The sequence below is a fragment of the Periplaneta americana genome, chromosome 7 (genome assembly GCF_040183065.1).
Source record: "Periplaneta americana isolate PAMFEO1 chromosome 7, P.americana_PAMFEO1_priV1, whole genome shotgun sequence".
Lineage (NCBI taxonomy): Eukaryota > Metazoa > Arthropoda > Insecta > Blattodea > Blattidae > Periplaneta > Periplaneta americana.
The window spans coordinates 149,616,062-149,636,908 of NC_091123.1; the positions used below are offsets into that span (position 1 = coordinate 149,616,062).

At 35.7% G+C, this 20,847-nt stretch overlaps 1 protein-coding gene across 1 annotated transcript in view; it reads right to left on the reverse strand.

Moving 5' to 3' along the window:
* Window positions 1–210: 210 nt before the first annotated feature.
* Window positions 211–20,847, reverse strand: part of LOC138703583 (carbonic anhydrase 1-like) — a 44,223-nt gene continuing 23,586 nt past the window's right edge. The window contains exons 4-6 of the mRNA XM_069831583.1: window positions 18,379–18,641; window positions 9,957–10,181; window positions 211–1,073 (exon numbers count right to left, since the gene is read on the reverse strand). Of these exons, the coding sequence (XP_069687684.1) occupies window positions 972–1,073; window positions 9,957–10,181; window positions 18,379–18,641 (590 nt within the window). The 3' untranslated portion in view covers window positions 211–971. The remainder of the gene's footprint in view (window positions 1,074–9,956; window positions 10,182–18,378; window positions 18,642–20,847) is intronic.

Consider the following 20,847-nt stretch of genomic DNA (forward strand, 5'->3'; position numbering starts at 1 on the left):
CGTGCATAGCACCTATGGAGGGAGGCGGAGAACCGAAGGGGAAGTTAATGTTTAGGACGTGTAACGAAGAAAGAAATGAACAAGAAAACATAGGACACATTATCACAACCTAAAATTAACTGTCTTCAGAATGTCTCTGCGACAAAGTTTCAAAATCAGGAATTATGTCACTTACTGCCAATCGTAGTTGATCACGAAGGTATTTGTCTGTCAGTCGTGATCTAAATTTGATTTTGACTATTTTCATTGTTGATAATCATTTTTCACAAACGTAAGTTACAGCGAACATGGCGTCAACAGAGCAAGCGAAAGAACGAAGCTACAAATATTTATTTTTTTCCCAGTTCTCAAGAAAAATACTTATAAATAGTTGCTAGAACAGCCTCCATATGTTCAATGCTATTTTCTTAAAGTGGAATCCTCTATAGTGAGCATCGAATAATAACGATACTGAACTTTCAAAGGAAGAACCAATAACATTAAGAAACTGTTTCGAAATAAGGAAGATATTCTCATTAATTTCAACAATTTTATTTCAATTACGGTTGATATTAATTCACACAGCATTGCATTCCTATTTGAGTCCAAAAGAATAGAAAGATCCAATGAAATTAAGAAATTGTTTGGAAACAACAATATATAGCCTAATTATCGTTGTTTCAAAACATCTTATTTCAGTTACATTTCATATTAATTCAGACATCACTCTACTCCTATTTCAGTAAAGGAAGGGAAGAGAAGAAAAGCTTATTCTTGCAATATAAACGAAACATTTGTTTCCTTAGCTTCAGATGTTTATTTGTAATAAAATCCCTAGGGATTCACACAGAATAATATTCAAGCCTTCTCATATCTTTGAAATTCGTTACGTAAATGTTACTTTGTAATGAAATGTTAAACAAGAACCGCGAATATTGCCAGACAAGCCGCTAGAGCGCTCTTTGTTCTTCTGTCGTACACATCTGCCATTTCTAGTCGTAGAAGAATACGTCACGGCCGTTTAGTTGTTGAACGGGCCTTGAATTGTTGAACATTGGACCGTCGTCGGAAGTCAGCGTTCTGAACTGCGTCAACTGGTGAAAAGAGTTTGAATTAGTAAACATTTATAATGCTTGATTCTGTAGCTCTTAAGAAGTGGTACTTTAACAACAAAGCTGTAACATGTTATGTATACTAACTCGTACCAAATACAGGACCATATATAAAATGAACGAATAAGTTCTTTGATCATAAACTTTACAAAATATTTTAAATTTAAATTATAATTACGTTGGTGAAAGAATCAAATATTGCCTGAACTGCTTGCTCATGCGCAATAGCTCAATGTGCGTTCCAACAAAACTTGAATTGATTCAAAACCGATTCTGAACTCCCAGTTTCCTGTTCCAACGTGCTTTGAAACTCGTTCGGAACGAATGAAATTGGTTCTCGATTAAGAGAAGGAACTGAGAATTCCGTACTGTTTACGCATGCGCAGATGGTTTAATCTCAGGTTAAGTTAAAACCGCTTTGAAAGACTTCGGAGACTGGGAAGGTTAACACTAAAAAATAGTTAATTTTGATATATAGAGTTATTCAAAAGTAAGTTACATTTTTAAATAAACATAACATTAAAAAAATCAACATATACACAAAATGGTAACACATTTGTATGTATCGAACAACGATTTTTTTTCATTTATCACATTCATTTGTTTCGGTTAACATGGTAACAGGTTTTGTTTATAATATGTAAAAGTAAATTTACTTCTTATTGAATTTTTAAATCACTATCAATGACTGTTTTCAAATGATTTTGACTTTACATGATCGAATTAGTTTTGTTCAGTGTTATTATGAGCGTAAAAGAAGTTTAAAAAACGGCATACGAAAATTCAGAATAAAACATAATTTAAAAATTGGTCCATACTGCAGAATTTTGTTATACCAAATTTACGAAATCGTGACATCGAAAACGTAATCTTCATGCAGGATGGTGCACCACTCCACCTCCCACCTGTTAAGCGATTGTTACGTACAGACCGATTATTTAGTCCTGACAGCTTTGCGACATGAAAGAGGGGAAGTAATAGGAGTAGTGGGGAGAGCTCTGGAGTAGAGATAAGTGCGAGAGGTCGGTAAATGAATGCAGTATAGCTTAATTGTACTAGAAACATACCGCTCTATCGCACGCATGACATCCGAGCGTATCGAAGGCAAGCGAGAGACTAACCCGAACACCCCTTGGCGTAACTAAATGGACTCGCCTGACCCAGGCGCACATCTCCGGGGACTGTCAGGACTAAATAATCGTACTGTAATACGTTTGGCGATCGCATAATAAGAGATATTTTCCTAACACTTGGCCAGCGCGTTCCCCTGATATCAATCTAGCAGATTTTTGACTGTGGGGTTATTTAAAAGGCCGAGTTTTTTTTAACTAATTCTACAACTACCGACGAACTAAAATATGTAATTTCGCAACAAATTAAAGATATTCCACCAGATCTATTAGTAAATGTTTTTCACAACATAAAAGAAAGATTGTTGCTTGTTGAAGAACAAAATAGCGGACATATTCAACATTTAAACTGAATCCAATAAACCCCATATCTTTATGAGTAAAAGTATTGTGACAGCCGGGATACGATCTCGCGACCGGCAGAAGGAGGGCAAGGTCGGCGGTGGCTCGGCGCGGCAAATGAAGTTGGGCGCGCATCTGCTTCCTGGGGCATGTGCTGTGACGAAGGGAGAGGGGAGAAATCCAAAGTCGAGAGGCGCCATCTTCTGGACATCTGTAGAAATTTCCAGCATCGTACTTTCCGGAAACTGTGGTTTAGTTATAAATACGACACGCAAGTGAGTTGTTGCAGTAGTTGCTAGCCAGTCAGTCTTGTGTAGCAGTGAAGCCAGCTTCGAGACCGGAGTTCGACTTGTGTGTGTCCGCAACTGGGGGAGCGTCCTGGAGAGTGCGGCGAATCCGGAGTCTTTGGTTCGTTGTGCAGTGGACTGCAGTTGGGGGACCTGAGTTCGAAGTTCAGTGGACTGTCTCTGGAAGACTTGGGTTCGATATACTGTGAACTTGAGTGAATGAGCTAGACGAACTAGCCAAGGCAACGAACTGTGAACTGAGAACTGACAGTTTTGTTTTGTAAATAGTGCTTTGTGAACATTAGTTGAGATTAGCAGTACATTGTTGTTTTCAAAAATCCAAGTGAATTGTCATTGTCGTCTGTGGAGTGCAATAACGAGTACTGAGTTGCTGTGTGGAGTGGAAATCCCATTGTTGACGGGAGCATTTAAAGTAAATTATAGAAAGTGATTATTGTTGAAACAATAAAGTTACATTATTGTTTTGTATTGAAAGCTACAGTATGTTCTTGTTTTGAATATATCTTAATTCTTAAGAAGGTTATGGCGACGTCAAACTGTAAGTTACTTTTGAATAACCTTGTATTTTATGACGAATTAAGCTCGGAAGATGAATATAATTTTAATATGAGAAGAAACTCAGAAGACCGTGAAAGAACGATTCAAGAAATGTTTCAACAACGTAAAATCCCGAGCTAGTTCTGAAAACGTACTCAACTGCGTCGAAAGAACATATTGTACACCCCTCTATTAATTATAATTCTCTACTTCAAGTACATAATGTAAACAGAGTGAACCATTAAGTAATGTCATTAATTTCAAAAGGTTTATTCTTTGAGGTATTTCAAACAAAAAAGTTTCATACAATTTTTCTCGTTTTTGCTTCCTTTTCGAGAAAATAAACTGTTTTATATGAAATATTTGAGGGGTTTGCCGGGAAAAGGGCGTGTACGTCAATATGGCGAATTGAGATACATGCAATCTAAGATTTTAAAACGCACCTGAATAAAATGTTATACACGCACGCAGCCCTGTCCTGCAGGTATGTACAGTACAATCAAAACAAAATTTCGCTACTATAATTAGCGAATTATTTACTACATTTTAAACCGTTTTCCCGAAGAAGGGCGTATAGGTCTATCCGCCTTTCTTCCGGCAAAGCCCTCATTTCATATCGTGTTTTGGGAAAGCCATTGTTCGAATTCTCAATATGCTCGTCAATTTTAGAGAGCAGTGTATTATGATAATACATGACTGAAAGAATTTTAGTTTTGGTCTTTTAAATGTCCAGAAATTTAACCAGAACAAATGTAACTTTTCATTCTGAAAAGGAATTTTTTAATGTCACACCTTTTCGGGTCAAATTTCTGCATATTTAAAGGACAGAACTAAAATTCTTCCAATAATATATTATCATAATATACTTCTCTCTTAAAATGATTGAACATATTGGGAATTAAATCAATGGATTTCCCAAAACACGCTATGAAATATTTCATATAAAAGAATTTTTATATTCTCCAAAAGGAAGCAAAAACGAGCAAAATTGTATGAAACGTTTTTGCTTTAAATATATCACAGAATAATTCCCTGAAATTAATGACATTACTTACAGTTCGTCCTGTATTTGCGGATTTCCTTTGTACATAGAAGTGAACTCGTGGACATAGTTGGGTTTATAGAATATGACGCAAGCATTTTCATAGCGAACAAGTCTATGGCGTCTGTGTAGTTTCCGATGTACAAAATTCTCTTATTTTCCTATTAATATTGGTTAAATGTAGACGTTACACTTTAAAAACGAAATCTACTGTAGTAATTAATCCATTCAGTATTGCAACTGACGCTCGAGCTCATGTTTTGAGTACAGGTCCCAATCGCCAGCCATGGATCACGTCGGTAGCTTTGTTGTTAATTTTCGATCAAAAACGTTAGGGGCCTATCGTTATATTGATATCTATCAACTTTAATATAGTCTACAAATAGAAGTATGACGGAATGTGAAACACTGACGGTCTTACTAACAGTGGCGTAACATGAAATTTTGAGCAGGGGAAGCTAACTCAAGTTGTCTTTCATGCAATATGAGAAAACGTATTACAAAAATACAGTCTTAAAATAAATAGTAGTCAATTTCAAGTCAGCAGTCGAAGATTGGTTGGAACATCGTAAGTAACATCAGTAAGGCATGACCTCAAATGATACTTAGTAAAATATGATTTCACGGTTTACACATATCTCTTAACAAATAGACATGTATACGTATAACATTAGCTCACTCCCTGCCATACTTAGAGAAATCACAATATTAGTATCATTACGTAAGTATGCGTCTGTCTTTTGGTTGTGTCCTTCACTGACAGCAAGGGAATCGGTCATTTGTTTTTTAAATCACACTTTTGTTCGTAAGTCGGTCTTGATAATACAATTGTCTACAAAAATTCAAGTAAATTAGTGTCAGGAACTGTTATTTCGCTCATTATTTATTATATCAACCACAATGCACACTAACACTTCAACTGAACACAACTGACGAAAAGGGATAACTCGGAAACTACTTATTTTAAATGTTAAAGCTAGCTTCTTTGCGAGCCTTGCGACTAGGGTAGCTTACTTAGAAAGGGATGGAAAATCTGCGGGGTGGATTACACAGAAGAAACCGGTCTGCTTGGAAGCTGGTGTGTGTAGGCTTCTTGTTTACTGCTGCATCACAAATCATCCTGGGCTGCCGCATCGCAATATTTAACGCGTAAATATAAATTCTATTAAAATTAATAAATAATTTTCTCCATAAACTGCAGGTTTATTATGAAATTATTATTAACGGGGGAAGCTAAGCTTTTTAGCTTACATTGACGCTACGCCACTGCTTACTAATAAACCATGCAGAAGCGATGGATGTATAAACAGTCTGTAACTATACATGGGGATTGCTTTGCAGTAGTTATATACACCAAGCTCCTTGTTTAAGTGTTGTATATAGAGAAAAAATGGCCGCCCCTCTAACAGATGTTCGTATCGATTGTCATTTTATGATGGTTGCCTTGTAACCACAAAAGAACAAACCAAACAGCACAGAATAATTAAAATAATATTGCTGTAGCTGTACTCTTTGAATAATATATAGTGTGGTAATCGATTAGGCCCAGTTCTACTATCTATACTTAGCGCGGCACACTAGCGCGCACTATCGGATACAATAGAGAACTTGAGTTATTCTATTAACTTTCGTAATGAAATAATGACGAAACTATGACGTAGCTGTGTAACAGTTATACTGTTATACACGACGTTTATAGTGATTATTAGTAAGGAATTCACACACGACTTATAAATGAGCTATTCATTGTGTAAGTATAAGACAGTTAAACGTCTGTATAAGAGTTTTTATTAGTAAGAGCGTGATACAAACGTATCTGAAGATTGAAGTCAAAGCATGTGGTTCATGTCATGTGACATGAATAAGCACAACATGCAAAATAGCCGTAAACATTTTTTTTTCATGAGAGAGACACAGTACAGCGATCACCAGCTGGGAGAGATCTACCGATGAAATGTGATGCTTCACTAAGCCAGTTTAAGCTATTGTACTGTTTTAAGATACTTCTTGAGTGGTACTTTATACGACAGGTTAGTTACAGCTCGAAGAAACTACGACACAAAAATTACATGTTTTGAAGGCAATTCTCCGAGAATTATATACAGTAGACAGTCTTGAGGACCTAGTACTACCAAATAATTTTATTATGGAAGGAAGTTGTCCATTTACTGTCATCTTTAACCTTGAAGAGGTTCTTTATGGACTTCTGACAATGATAAAGAAAATCGAAACATAAGGCCCACCATTTCCATAGACCACCGCTGTGGAGTAACGTTTAGCATGCCTGACCGAGAGCGAGCGGTCCCGAGTTCAAATCCTGGTTGGGATAAATTATCTAGTTGAGGTTTTTCCCTCAACCCATTAAGAGCAAATGCTGGGTAACTTTCGGCGCTGGACTCTGGACTCATTTCGCCGGCATTATCACCTTCATCTCGCTCAGACGCTAGATAACCATAACAGTTGATAAAGCGTAGTAAAAAAGCAAATTAAAAAATTATATATTGTGTTTCATAATATAGGTACAAATTGCAAGATTGAGTAGAGGACAATAAAACAAGGTAAAACGTCTCAATACGAGTAAACATAATATCACCGTCTTCTGTGGCCGAATTAACAAAACTACAGTATGTTGATCTGAAGTGGCAACACTATTTCTTAAACATAATAACCCCTTCCCAAAGTTCAATTTATTCAGGCACTGTACCTGACCACTTCAGACCAATCTACTGTAGACGTGTTAATTCGGCCACAGAAGACGGTGATATTGTGTTAGTCATACAGAGAATGAAATTCATTACCGTAAAAAATGCTGCTCGAAAGCAACATCATATAAGTAGCAAAATTTGGTTTGTTATATTGAATTATTCAACGTTACAATTGCTTGTTTGTTAAATTGTGTAAATGATAAAATTATGCAATTTGTGTTCTTTTGTTTTGTATGTTTTTGGAAAACATAATTTCAATTAATGTTCCGCCATAAATGTTGTAACTAAAACTTTGTACATCCCTCGTGTTTATCATACGGCTCATCCTCCCCCCCACATGTTAGCTGCTCTTTGTTTACGTTTTCACTGTACCTAAACGAGACGCTCTACTGTACTACAAAATCTTCTTAAGGTCTCCATTTTTTAACATTAATTGTATCCTCGAGTTATAAGCTAGGTTTATTGGCAATTCAAACGGCAAATTTTCATCACTAACTGAACAAAGAAACAGTAAAATTAAAAATTTTTGGAGTTTTTTTACGTAATTTACGTTTATTACGTTAATTACGCATTATTTACGTGTATTTTACTGTAATGTAAATAACTTTTTTTTAAGCGTAAAGTCCCAACCCTGCTCGCAACTTGCTTTCTGTACCAACGAAGTTATGTAGTATGATCGATGGTCATCTAACTTGTACAGGGACATTATTTTGTTTTTACTAACATTTTTAATATTAACCTGGCTATATCTTTGGATTAAAGGTCTATAACCGGAAACATCGCTTTCTCCCCTTTCCAAGACTGGAGTTCGATGATACTGGCGTAAAATACAAATCACTTTACTAAGTATATGAGGGAAGAAAAGTAGTTCATCCATTTATGTAAACTAGGAAATATCGCAATTTTGAGTTTCATAATTTTCATTAGGTTTTCGTTTAATCAAAATACAGTACAGTATTAACACTTAGTGTTTTTACTCACGAATTGAGCTATCCATTCGGACGTATTAATTATGCAGTGTATATTGTACTGTTACAGCACATTAGCGTACAATATAGAGAATGAAGTTAAATTGAAAAAAAAATCATAATAGCCTATGGATATTTAAACACATTTTTGAAAATGGTGGCCGTTCATTTCGATACAGGCTTCAGTTATTTTGTGCATATTATCGCACTATAGACTACAGTATTGTACCTAATTCCAACTACCAGTTTCGTCCTTCGTACGAGTAACTCATGTTGAAATAATTCTATACCTACTCTATAAAAGAGTACCTTACGTACTGTAAATTTAATCTTCACTTCTGCCCGATCCGAAAAGATAAAATTACTCAGAAATGCTATCTACTGTCCGTTCAAGTGGTTTTGTCGCAGGGTCGTAGAAAGGGGGGGAAATCACGTGACTGTTAATTACTTAACGGGGCCCTTTTATTTAAGTTATTTTAAACAGTTGTATAATATTACGTAGACGTCCAATTTCTAACAGATATTAATGTTTTCAGAAAAGAGCTAAGACAGCCCAGCTACTAGACTTCACAGAGGGGCGAACAGAAGCAGGTGGGGGAAACCGGGATGCGACGTAGGCAAACGGACGACAGTACTTGTGCGAAAATATGATTCAATATTGAAGGCTCTTTCGTCACTGCAAAACGTGAACATATTTCTGGAACGTACTATACTCACTAACTCAGTACTGCATACGCGGCCTCGGTTCTGTGTGGAGAATGGTTGGAAGTTTATTAGTAGAGGGGGTGGGAGTGAAGTACATTAAAAAATTCAGGTACAATAAAAATTGAAGTAAAATAGTTATTTATGGTACTTGTGAGGTAAGTGCATCTTTATTGCACGAGCGGAAAGATTTAAGCACGAGGCGTCAGCCGAGTGCTTAAATTACACGAGTGCAATAAAGATCACGCTCACAAGTACCATACGTAATTTTATCCATGACCATAACGAAAAATTATGTTTTATAAAAGAAAATATGTTGAAAATAAGTCCTCATGTAATCACATACCTTGGCATGGATTTTAGAATCAATACGTTACTAGGTAGGTCATGATGTAGGAGGCCATGATTAGTAAAGAAGGTATCTAAGGCGTTGGATAAATAACAAATTATAATTAATTATATAATTTTAATATATATTTTTTTACTTTAAACGTGTATTTTCGTCTTTTTGAAGTTTCAGGGATTATTTAGAAGTGTTCACGGAACTAATGTGATTAAAATAATTTCACATTTTACTTCTGTAAACTTAAGAGGAATATTAAAACTTAATTAATCATCGTGTCTGGTTAGCTCAGTTGGCTAACGTGTGTTGTTTTAAAACCCTATAAACCCAACTTCGTAGGTTCAAGTCTCCTCGCATCCCAAAAGGTAAATTATTACAAAATTTTAAAAAGATGCATATTAGATATGGATGTAATGTACAAATTACGACGTAGCAGATAGAGAAAAGAGAAGGAGATTGAGTGTATGTATATTCAAGAAATGGTAATAAAGAAGTAGAGGTAGTGACATCTAGTAACTAATATATTAACTTCTTGAGTAATAGTTCAATGGAAAAGTATACGTGTGTACCCGGGTATTAGGAAAATACTAATGAACTGTGAGATAAAGTTCAAACTCTGAGATAAAGTCTTTATCTCACTAGTGAAATAAAGTAATGTTGAATAAAAGCTTATTTTACAAACGCAAAAGTTTTTCGTTATGGTCATGGATAAATAAAATGATGTCCCTGTACTTATTCAATGTAACCAAACGCTGGGATCAGCTTACAAGTAAAATTTATAATCCTACCTCACTGCTGGAGATAGGGAGGGTTTCTGGCTTTATGATCCAGATGACGTTCTCACAGCACGGGGGGTGAGTAAGAGAGCCGCTGTACGTGTAGTAGCCGTGTTCGAAAGGCGAGGACACGTAGCTCAGAGGGAAGGAGGGAATTTGGACCGTGCTTCCGGGTGCGGAGATCTGCCATAGGTTGTTTACCAAGTGATCCAGGAGAGCATTGTCCACAGGCACCACCTGGAGGAAAAAAAACACCTATAATCTTTTCGCTGTAAGACATTTAAGACTATTCGTTTTTCTCCGCTTTTGAGAGGTTTTCTACTCTTATGTTTAATAACAAACACACCGAGGATGCAGAAGCCATACTTCAGTACCACGTGCTTACTTGAACAACTACCAGCTCAAGTGACGCCAGCTTGTTACAAGAACAGACTACTTCGGTATTACTGTTGGTATTCATCCGCGTTCATAGTACATAACAAAATGTAAAAGTAGCTTTTCTTTTATATATCGTTTTACATATGAGTGAAGTTATATGTTTCATTGTATTTAGCAACTAGAATTCAATTTTTTATTTTCAAATAATACAAGATGATAGTTTCCAAATATGGACTATATTTTCCTGCGTCATGTGAGTGTTTAGACTGTAAGCCAATCACGGGTATGACAGCCACGTGCTTATGTTTATATTAGGATTTTTCTTACAGCGAAAACAGTATAGAGTGAGTTCGTCATATTTACTTCAAGTATACGGGAATTTAGCATTATAGACCTACTGTGACTGATGACTAGGAACGCTATTTGCCAAGGAGGCTACAACATTCAGTATTATTGGAGTTTTTAAGTGAACGAAGTGCGTGCGTCTATACTTATTTTTTTTAAAGATGAGACATGACAGTTAAGCGGCCGTGCATGTTGCCAATAGGTTCGTTCCAACAACAGTCAGGAACCGTCCGTAACCATCGTGAGCATGCGCAGTACAGAAAAAGCGTTCAACACAATCCGAACCAGTCCTGAACCGGAAACATGTACTGCAGTCGGGCGTTCCAACTAGCTTTTGACACGGGTTCGGAACGGTCAGAAATAGTCCGCGGATTGAGGCATGTACGGAAGAGTACGCAAGACGCGCATGCGCATAAGCTCATCAACGTCTCCTGGATACTGAAGAAAGACATGATCGACTGTTCATATCAATGAGGTTAAAGATGAAAAGTGACAGTACAGACGAATAATAAAACTAGAGATTTAATTTAAATTTTCACCAAAAAGAAAGGGAATGAAAATTATTTGGGTATTGAAATAGTTAATTACAATTTCAACATGCAGCTTTGATTAAAAATATATTAAATAACGTACATACATTAATAATTAAAAAAATAACTATTTTTAGATGAGAGTCCCCCAGTACACGACATTGAATTAGCGGAATTCTTGCCTTCCATATTTTTGTCATCTTTTTATAGAAAATGATCGAAATTCTATTTTCTGCAATTAGAATTAGCTGCGAAACGATAATAATTAAGCATCCCGTTCTTAGCAAAGATGATCACAGTTATAGCATCTCTGGATTTAGTACATAACGATCCGCGAAAGCGTTCCAACAGCGTCCAGTCAGTTTCAATCCCATAGCAGATGCTCAACTAGCGCATGCACATAAGATGGTACAGGAACCATACATGAACTGATCCGTGAACCGCTTGTTGGAACGAACCTAATATGGACTACCACGCTGCCATCAGATGGAAGCTAGCAATTGACGTTAAGATGGCTGACGTTAAAACATTCATTGACAATTGACGCGAAGGTAAGAAAACAATACAAAAATCGACAGAGAATCAAAGACGAAACGTACCAATGCTAACATTGTATGCACAGTAAATGTCGCCAAGAGAGCTATTAAGCACTCGCCACTTGGGAACTGTAAGTTTGGCAGCTCAACCGTTGTTACTATAGGAACAGATCTACCACGCTATGTGACATTCAGTTGTTTTCCCGATCGCAACGTCCTGTCATGTCCCATCTAAAAAAAAAAAAACAAGTATAGCAAGGGAAGTACTTGATTGACGGCTTACGTTACTCTTGTTGTGTTGTGTATTGTAATGCAAGGTATTTTATTTCATAATACTATAGCCTACTTATTTCGTAAATTGTGTACAATAGTGTGAACAATGTTTGTTCATATAAGCGTTAATTCTTTATGATAGTATAGAAAAAAGAGCACCTTCTGCGGACCTCTGGAAAAATAACTAAGGAAGAGACTAGTGAAGTGTTTTGTGTGGAGTGTGGCATTGTATGGGAGCAGAAGCATGGACATTATGTTGTAGTAGTAGTTTTATTTTGCCTAGCAGAGTTAAGGCCATAAGGCTTTCTCTTCCACTCAACCAGATATGAATAATATATATGAAATACATAAATGGAATACAAAATAACACAAAAGAAGGTACCCAAGAGATTACATAAAATAAAGTAGAAAGATGAGTCATATAAAATGATAGGAATATAACCAATTTATAAGACATCAACTGTTCGAGATAAACTCGACTATTATAGTCTATATAATATTATACCAATAAGAGATGCATGGAGTACAGAAAAAATTTAGATGATAACGAATTCAATTGAGATAAAATATACAGTTATGTATAATGGGAGAACACATGTGGGTTACAAGACATAAAGAGTTGAATAGTGAAAATGTACTGCATGGCATACAGACACAAAAACTATTAAGTAAAATATCAAGATAATAAAAAATAAAAAAAAAAAAAGGAAGAGAGAGGAAAAAATTTCGTCATGTACGGCTAAGGCAAGGAGATGCACTATCACCTTTACTTTTTAACTTTGCTCTAGAGTATGCCATTAGGAAAGTCCAGGATAACAGAGAGGGTTTGGAATTGAACGAGTTACATCAGCTGCTTGTCTATGCGGATGACGTGAATATGTTAGGAGAAAATCCACAAACGATTGGGGACAACACGGGAATTTTACTGGAAGCAAGTAAAGAGATAGGTTTGGAAGTAAATCCCGAAAAGATAAAGTATATGATTATGTCTCGTGACGAGAATATTGTACGAAATGGAAATATAAAAATTGGAAATTTATCTTTTGAAGAGGTCAAGAAGTTCAAATATCTTGGAGCAACAGTAACAAATAGAAATGATACTCGAGAGGAAATTAAACACAGAATAAATATGAGAAGTGCCTGTTATTATTCGGTTAGAAACTTTTATCATCCAGTCTGCTGTCGAAAAATCTGAAAGTTAGAATTTATGAAACAGTTATATTCCGGTTGTTCTGTATGGTTGTGAAACTTGGACTCTCACTTTGAGAGAGGAACAGAGCCTACGGGTGTTTGAGAATAAGATTCTTAGGAAAATATTGGGGGCTAAGAGGGATGAAGTTACAGGAGAATGGAGAAAGTTACACAACACAGAACTGCACGCATTGTATTCTTCACCTGACATAATTAGGAACATTAAATCCAGACGTTTGAGATGGGCATGGCATGTAGCACGTATGGGCGAATCCAGAAATGCATACAGAGTGTTAGTTGGGACGCCGGAGGGAAAAAGACCTTTAGGGAGGCCGAGACGTAGATGGAAAAATAATATTAAAATGGATTTGAGGGAGATGGGATATGATGATAGAGAATGGATTAATTTTGCTCAGGATAGCGACCAATGTCGGGCTTATGTGAGGGCGGCAATGAACCTCCGGGTTCCTTAAAAGCCAGTAAGTAAGTACAGGGAATTATTTAGAAACCTCCACAAGAGTCTAGTTCTGTTCAATAAAAACATTTCTAAGCAGAGTGAACTTGAAAGATTTTAGACTCCGACTACTCCTGATTTCCTTTAACAAGAAATTCCAGAAACGGGCAGTGTGTATTGTGAAGGAAGCAGAGTAGAGAGATGTTTGGTGATATGGTGTTGATAGAACAAGGTTATACCACAGTCTAGTATATATAGTCACGAAGCTCAATACGTAGTAAATATGTATCCATAGATAGTTGCTAACCACTAGGATCGCTACTATCGCCTCATCACAGACAATGCGAAATAGTACCTGCACAGTCTATTGTTCCTAGTACCCTGATAAACTCAAGCTTCGTGACTGTATGTTACTAGGCTGTGGTTATACAGGGACATCATTTTATTTTTACTAACATTTCTAATATTAACCTGGCTATACCTTTGAATTAATGGTTAAGAGCCGGAAACACCGCTTGCTACCCCCTTCTACGATTGAAGTTCGATGATTCTGGCGTAAAATACAAACAAATCACTTTACTAAGTATAGGAGGGAAGAAAAGTAGTTCATCCATTTACGTAAACTAGGACATATCGTAATTTTGAATTTGATTATTTTCGTTAGGTTTTTCTTTAATCAAAATTCAGTACAGTATTAACAATAAGAGATTTTACTCACGAACTGAGTTATCCATCCAAACGTATTCATTATGCAGTGTATATTATACTGTCTACAACACAATATAGAGAATGAAGTTAAATTGAAAAATAACCATAATATGGATATTTAAACACATTTCTGAAAATGGTGGCCGTTCATTTAGATATAGGCTTCAGTTCTTTTGTGCATATTATCGCACTATAGATTATTGCATCTAATTCCAATTACCAGTTTCGTCCTTCGTACTAGTAACTCATGTTGAAATAATTCTGTACCTACTCTATAAAAGAGTACCTTAAGTACCGTAAATTCAATCTTCACTTCTACTCGACCCGCACAGATAACATTACTCAGACATGCTAACTACTGTCCGTCCAAGTGGTTATGTCGCAGGATCGTACAAAGGGGGGAAATGACGTGACAGTTAATTACGTTTATTTAAGTTATTTTAAACAGTTGCGGGTGAGGGAAATCGGGATGCGACGTAGGCAAACGGACAACAGTATAGTACCTGTGCGAAAATATGATTCAATATTGAAAACTCTTTCGTCACTGGAAAATGCGAACATACTTCTGGAACGTACTATACTCACTAACTCAATACTGTTTGTGTTTACTACGACCTTAAGGCGACTTTGACTGTATACGCTTGGTTCTGTGAGAGCAGTTGAAAGTTCACTAGTAGAGGGGGTGGGAGGGAAGTACATTCAAAAACTCAGGTACAATAAAAATTGAAATAAAAATAAAATGATGTTCCTGTATTGTGAACGTGTATCAAAGTTGTAGTTGAATGCTAAAAGTGTGAAGCAAGAAACTATGTAAATACGTGTGGAATTATTTAGAATCTGATACAGAAAACAGAGTGAATGAATTGAACGTCTCTATCGTAAACGAAGTCAAGATAATTGTAAGAAATACTCGGAGACATGATCATCAAATTAAACGGACACAAGCATTATGAACACGCTGGAGCCTCAATGATAATTCAGCACCAAGGTCACTATACAAACGTCGCAATAGTCAAAGTAAGGCATCACCAGCTTTTCTTACAGATTTACAGTATTTTACCTGTGAATTCCAGCTGAGATTCGAGTCGAAATGGAAACCCAAGTTTTTAACTTTAGTAGCTACTGAATGGTACTGTAGTATTGATTAAAATCTCTAGCAAAAGTGTATTAATGCTGACATTTACGTATTTTATAACGTATATAAAATAATATAAGTAAATCTATTCCATTTATTCTGTTATTCCAAAAACAAATTTATTAAACTACTAGCCGTACCCGTGCGCTCCGCTGCACCCGTTAGAAATAAATATAAAGTAATTACGTAATTAAAATAGGACATTTGATCCAGGGAACATTCGTGTTTGATAGAAGGATAAATCGTTTAATATGTTACTTAATTTAAATTGTATTTAAATAATTAAAATGCGATCATTTTGGTCCAGAGACCACTCATTTGGTGCAATGACAATTCCTTTAACATGTTTCTTAATTTTTATTACATGCATCCATACATTTATGAAGACTGACATATCATTTAGATTTAATGTGTATACTTTATTTTACTTGCTATATGTTTCCATAGAATTATGATAATAACTTAATTTTAACCCTTGTTTTCTACGTATTCAGTAAATGGTGCTTGGGACACTATGGTTCTGAACCCTTCAAATAACTTAAATAACTTATATTATATTATATTATATTATATTATATTATATTATATTATATTATATTATATTATATTATATTATATATTATATTATATTATATTATATTATATAAAAAAATGTGTTGATAACGGATGTACACCGATAAGTAAATTTTTAATTTGTTATGGGGGCTCTTGAATCTCAGGAGGAACACATTTTATTTTACAACAGCGCAACATAATCTGCTTGGCTCACCCAATTTTTTGCATTGCATTTAATGCATATGTATTTTATGTATTTTAACACGATTCAATTGAGCATGGTTAAAATTTGGATTATAAAATAATGGAATGCTAAGCTAACATATTATTACTGCATACTAAATCAATACACTCTTGTGGTTCGTTAATTCTCTGAGATAAACATTATTTTAAGAAATACAGGAAACGAATACACAAAATAGCCTATCAAGTTGTTTGTGCATAAGAAGCTATTTTAATCTTACCTGTCCTCAATTCACTCACAAGTTACTGTAAAAACATTATAGCATTATGTCCATCTAGAGAAACTACACTTTCCAATGGTGAAATAATAATTAATTACACAAATCGATTAATTTAGCTTCCGATATTACTTCATACAAACACAGAAACGTTCTCTGTAGGCTATGATTCATAGCTTTCGATTGTTGTTGACCAAGGCCCCTTATAGACGAATTCATTTATTTCATTACACCGCCTTAGATGGCAGTTATTTTAATTTTAAAACTCATTTATCTCATTAAATATCAGTCGAATCAAAATTTTTCAAAGAATAAAATTTATCGGAAATTATATTTAAAGAAATTTTTGTTATGTAACATTTTTCACAAAAATCAATAATAAGCGAGATATTTCGATTTATTTAATTCAGACCCCATTATAACCCCCCTTTTAAATGATTTATTTTGAATGCCATATAGCCTAAAATCTAAGTTACAACGAACTTAAATTATATATTCCAATTTTCATCGAAATCGGTTCAGCCATTATCGCGTGAAAAGGTAACAAACATACAGACAGACAGACAGACATACAATAAAAATTTCAAAAAAGCGATTTTCGGTTTCAGGGTGGTTAATTATATATGTTAGAACCAATTATTTTTGGAAAATCGAAAATTACCAGAAAAATTTCGGCTACAGATTTATTATTAGTATAGATTAGGCTTATACCAGTATGTCTACAGGGTGTTAAAAAAGTATCCAATATTTTAGGAGGTGCTAGTATGCATCAAAACAAGAAAATAATGTCTAATAAACATGGGTCCTACAACACATACTTTCTGAAATCTGAACACTTGTTCATAAGAGGTGATCAATGTGACGTCCATTCATGGCAATGCATTCCTCTGCCCTTCGACATAAGGAATCACACATTCTTTGAAATTGACCTGGTTCCTTCATGTGTCTCCATATCCAAAAGTCTAGGGGATTTAGGTTTGGGGAACGAGCAGGCCAAGGTGTGGGGCTTCCCCGACCAATCCAGCGGTCCTGAAATATCAGCTTCAGATGTTCACGCACATTGCGGAGAAAATGTGCTGGTGCGCCATCGTGCATGAACCACATCTTTAGTCTCTGCTGACATTGCACATTCTCCAGCAAGGAAGGCAACACGTTAATAAGAAAGTCCTGAAAGTCTCTGTGGTAGCACGTATGCCCTGTTAATATATCACAGAGAACACCTGCCCATACGTTGTTTGAGAATCAGTGCTGATACCTTGTTTCTTCAACTGCATGGGGATTTTCGTCAGCCTACACATGCTGATTACGAAAATTCACAATCTCATCTCTGCTGAACCTCCTTCATTCCGCAACCAGACTTTTGTTTTCAGTATTCCTTATGACGTATCAGTATTCCATGCCAGGGGTCTCAACTACAGTAAGATTATCTGGTAGCCTGCTGTATTGTAGGGCAGAAAAATGCATTGCCATAAATGGACGTCACATTAAGCACCTCGTAGGAAGAAGTGTTCAGATCTCAGAAAGCATATCTTGTAGGATCCATATTTATTAGACATTATTTTCTTGTTTTAATGCATGCTATCACCTCCTAAAATATTGGATACTTTTTTAACACCCTGTATTTGTAAGTAATATAAAGAGTTTATATTTGAATCTATGTTTAGTTACAATATTTAGATTTACTTCTGTAATTTTATATACGTTATAAAATATGTAAATAACTTAATTTAGTTACATTACAAGGAGGGGGGATGTCCGGTAAGAAGACGCCTATATAACCAATGATATTTTATAAACTCCGAACGCTCTATAGAGATAGACTGAAGAGGCTTGATTGGAACAGAATTACTGCATGGACTGGAACTCACCTTGAACAAGAATGATATTATGACCAAGCTATCAGCAGCGTCATCAAAGATGGCGTCTTGGGGCGCAGTACAGCCCTTCCTAACGTGTACCATCTGCAGCTCCATGGAGAAGCCGTTGCCATTCAAGGTGTGCTCGCTGCCCTCTTCATCGGACAACCCCCAGTGGAAGAGCATGCTGTGGAACTCATATTCCTCATGGGCCCTCATCGGTCCACCTCTTAGTGTTGGCCAGAGTCCGCAAGGCCACTCACCCGTCACCTTGACTGAAAATAATGAGAAAGATATTGATTCGTATATTGTTAGACAGTATTTAAGGCATGATGCTCTCTACTTTAATTCGGAATCACTGTACAAACTGAATCAATTACACTGCAAGTTGCAAGCGACTATCTTGCTTCGTTCTCGGTGGTTACCATTCTTGTTGTTGGATTAGAGGTTCACGGATTAAAATCCAACCGACGACAAAATGCTAGATCCGGCACAGAAACTGGCGATTATACGTAAACACTGTAGTTGAATACTGACTCAAGAATTTATGTTTTCAAAATGACATTACATGCATCATCTTAAGGAGAGAGGATGGTATAACTTGATTTTTTCCCTAATCGATGTACATTTTTCATTTTTTGTATGTATAAATATCATTACTACAACAACTTAAATTCGACATTAGTTTTTTAGGAAAATGGGGCCCAAATTTCTAAAAATAAAGTAGAGCCTACCAGGATACAGTAATTCACTAAAATGAATATATCACAGCCATTTTTGAAGACAAGTTCAAAATCTCTTTATCATTTTACTACTACAAGCATTTTCCTTAAAATGCCTGGAGCATTTATTTTGATATTGGCTTTCAACATTTAAATATAAACGATTAACTTTAAGAATAAATATTAGAGGTACTTTTGTAGTAATACGGACAAATATTTTTAAAACTCGATAAAATAACGGATTTGTGTTCCACAAATAAGTTTCCTAATAGCCTAAATAATTTGTGTTCCAAATACCATCCATAAAACATTCATAACTCTGAAGATATACAACACCTTGTATGAGAATAAAGTATGAAATTAAAGTTACGGAAAATTGCAACCCAAGTTTAGCGTCATTAAAAACACTGTACATTAGATCTTTAAAATGGCGTCACAGAACATCATATTGTATGTAGTATATTTTTCACATATCAAATACTCCCTGCGTTCCAAAATATGGTATAGTAACAAACATTGCGCATGCGTGCACGAAATGTTTCGCGATGTGGTATTCTGTTCAGTAGTGAAGGGACTATCAGACAGTGCAGTTGTGAATGTTTCCAATCTTCTGTAGTGGATGAAACTATAATATTGAAACAATTCATTATGAACAGAAATGAAATGACCACCTGCTGTGGTGTTCCTGTTGCAGAAAATGTAACACCAACCCAGTCAATTTTGAATAGAACATCTAAGGCTCAACAGTAGTACAGAAACGGGTTGTAATTTATTGCAGTTTTTATGTTAATTTGTCTCTCTCAAAACAATATTTGTTTTTTTTTTTTTAATTTGACATTACACAGAATGAAATGTACCTAATTTTTATGTTTTTCTTGTGTTAATTCTGTAGTGCTCGGGAAAAGTGGCACCAGTAAAAAACATTAATTTTACAGGAAAAGGAAAAAAACTGTCTTCACACTGGTTTATGTCGATTTGATTTTCTTCTGTATGAATTATTGTAATGGCAGAAATACTTATGTCTCTTTTCCCAAGCGAGCAGACGTTTCGTAATTAATAAAAAATGTTTGTGAAAACTGAGTTATGCTACTTTTTCCAAGCACTGCAGAATTTATCATGCAAATAAGTATCTAGAAGGTGTACAGGGACATCATTTTATTTTTACTTCAATTTTTATTGTACCTGAGTTTTTGAATGTACTTCACTGCCACACCTTCTACTAACGAAGTTCAACCGTCTTCCATACAGCTCCAAGACCGCACATACAGTCATAGTAGCCTTACCGTCACAGTACGTTCCAAAAATACGTTCGCGTTTTCCAATGACGAAAGAGCTTTCAAAATTGCATCATTTTCGCACAGGTACTGTCGTCCATTTGCCTACGTCGCATTCCGGTTTTCCCCACCAGCTTCTATTCGTCTCTCTGTAAAGGCTAGTGGCTGGGCTGTCTTAGCTCTTTTCTGAGAACATTAATTTCTGTTAGGAATTGGACATCTACGTAATATTATACCCATACAACTGTTTAAAATAACTTAAATAAAAGGGCCTCGTTAAGTAATTAACTGTCACGTGATTTCCCTCCTTTCTACGATCCTGCGACATAACCACTTGGACGGACAGTAGATAGCATGTCTGAGTAATTTTATCTTTTCGGATCGGGCAGAAGTGAAGATTGAATTTACAGTACGTAAGGTAGTCCTACTCTTTTATAGAGTAGGTACAGAATTATTTCAACATGAGTTACTGATACGAAAGACGA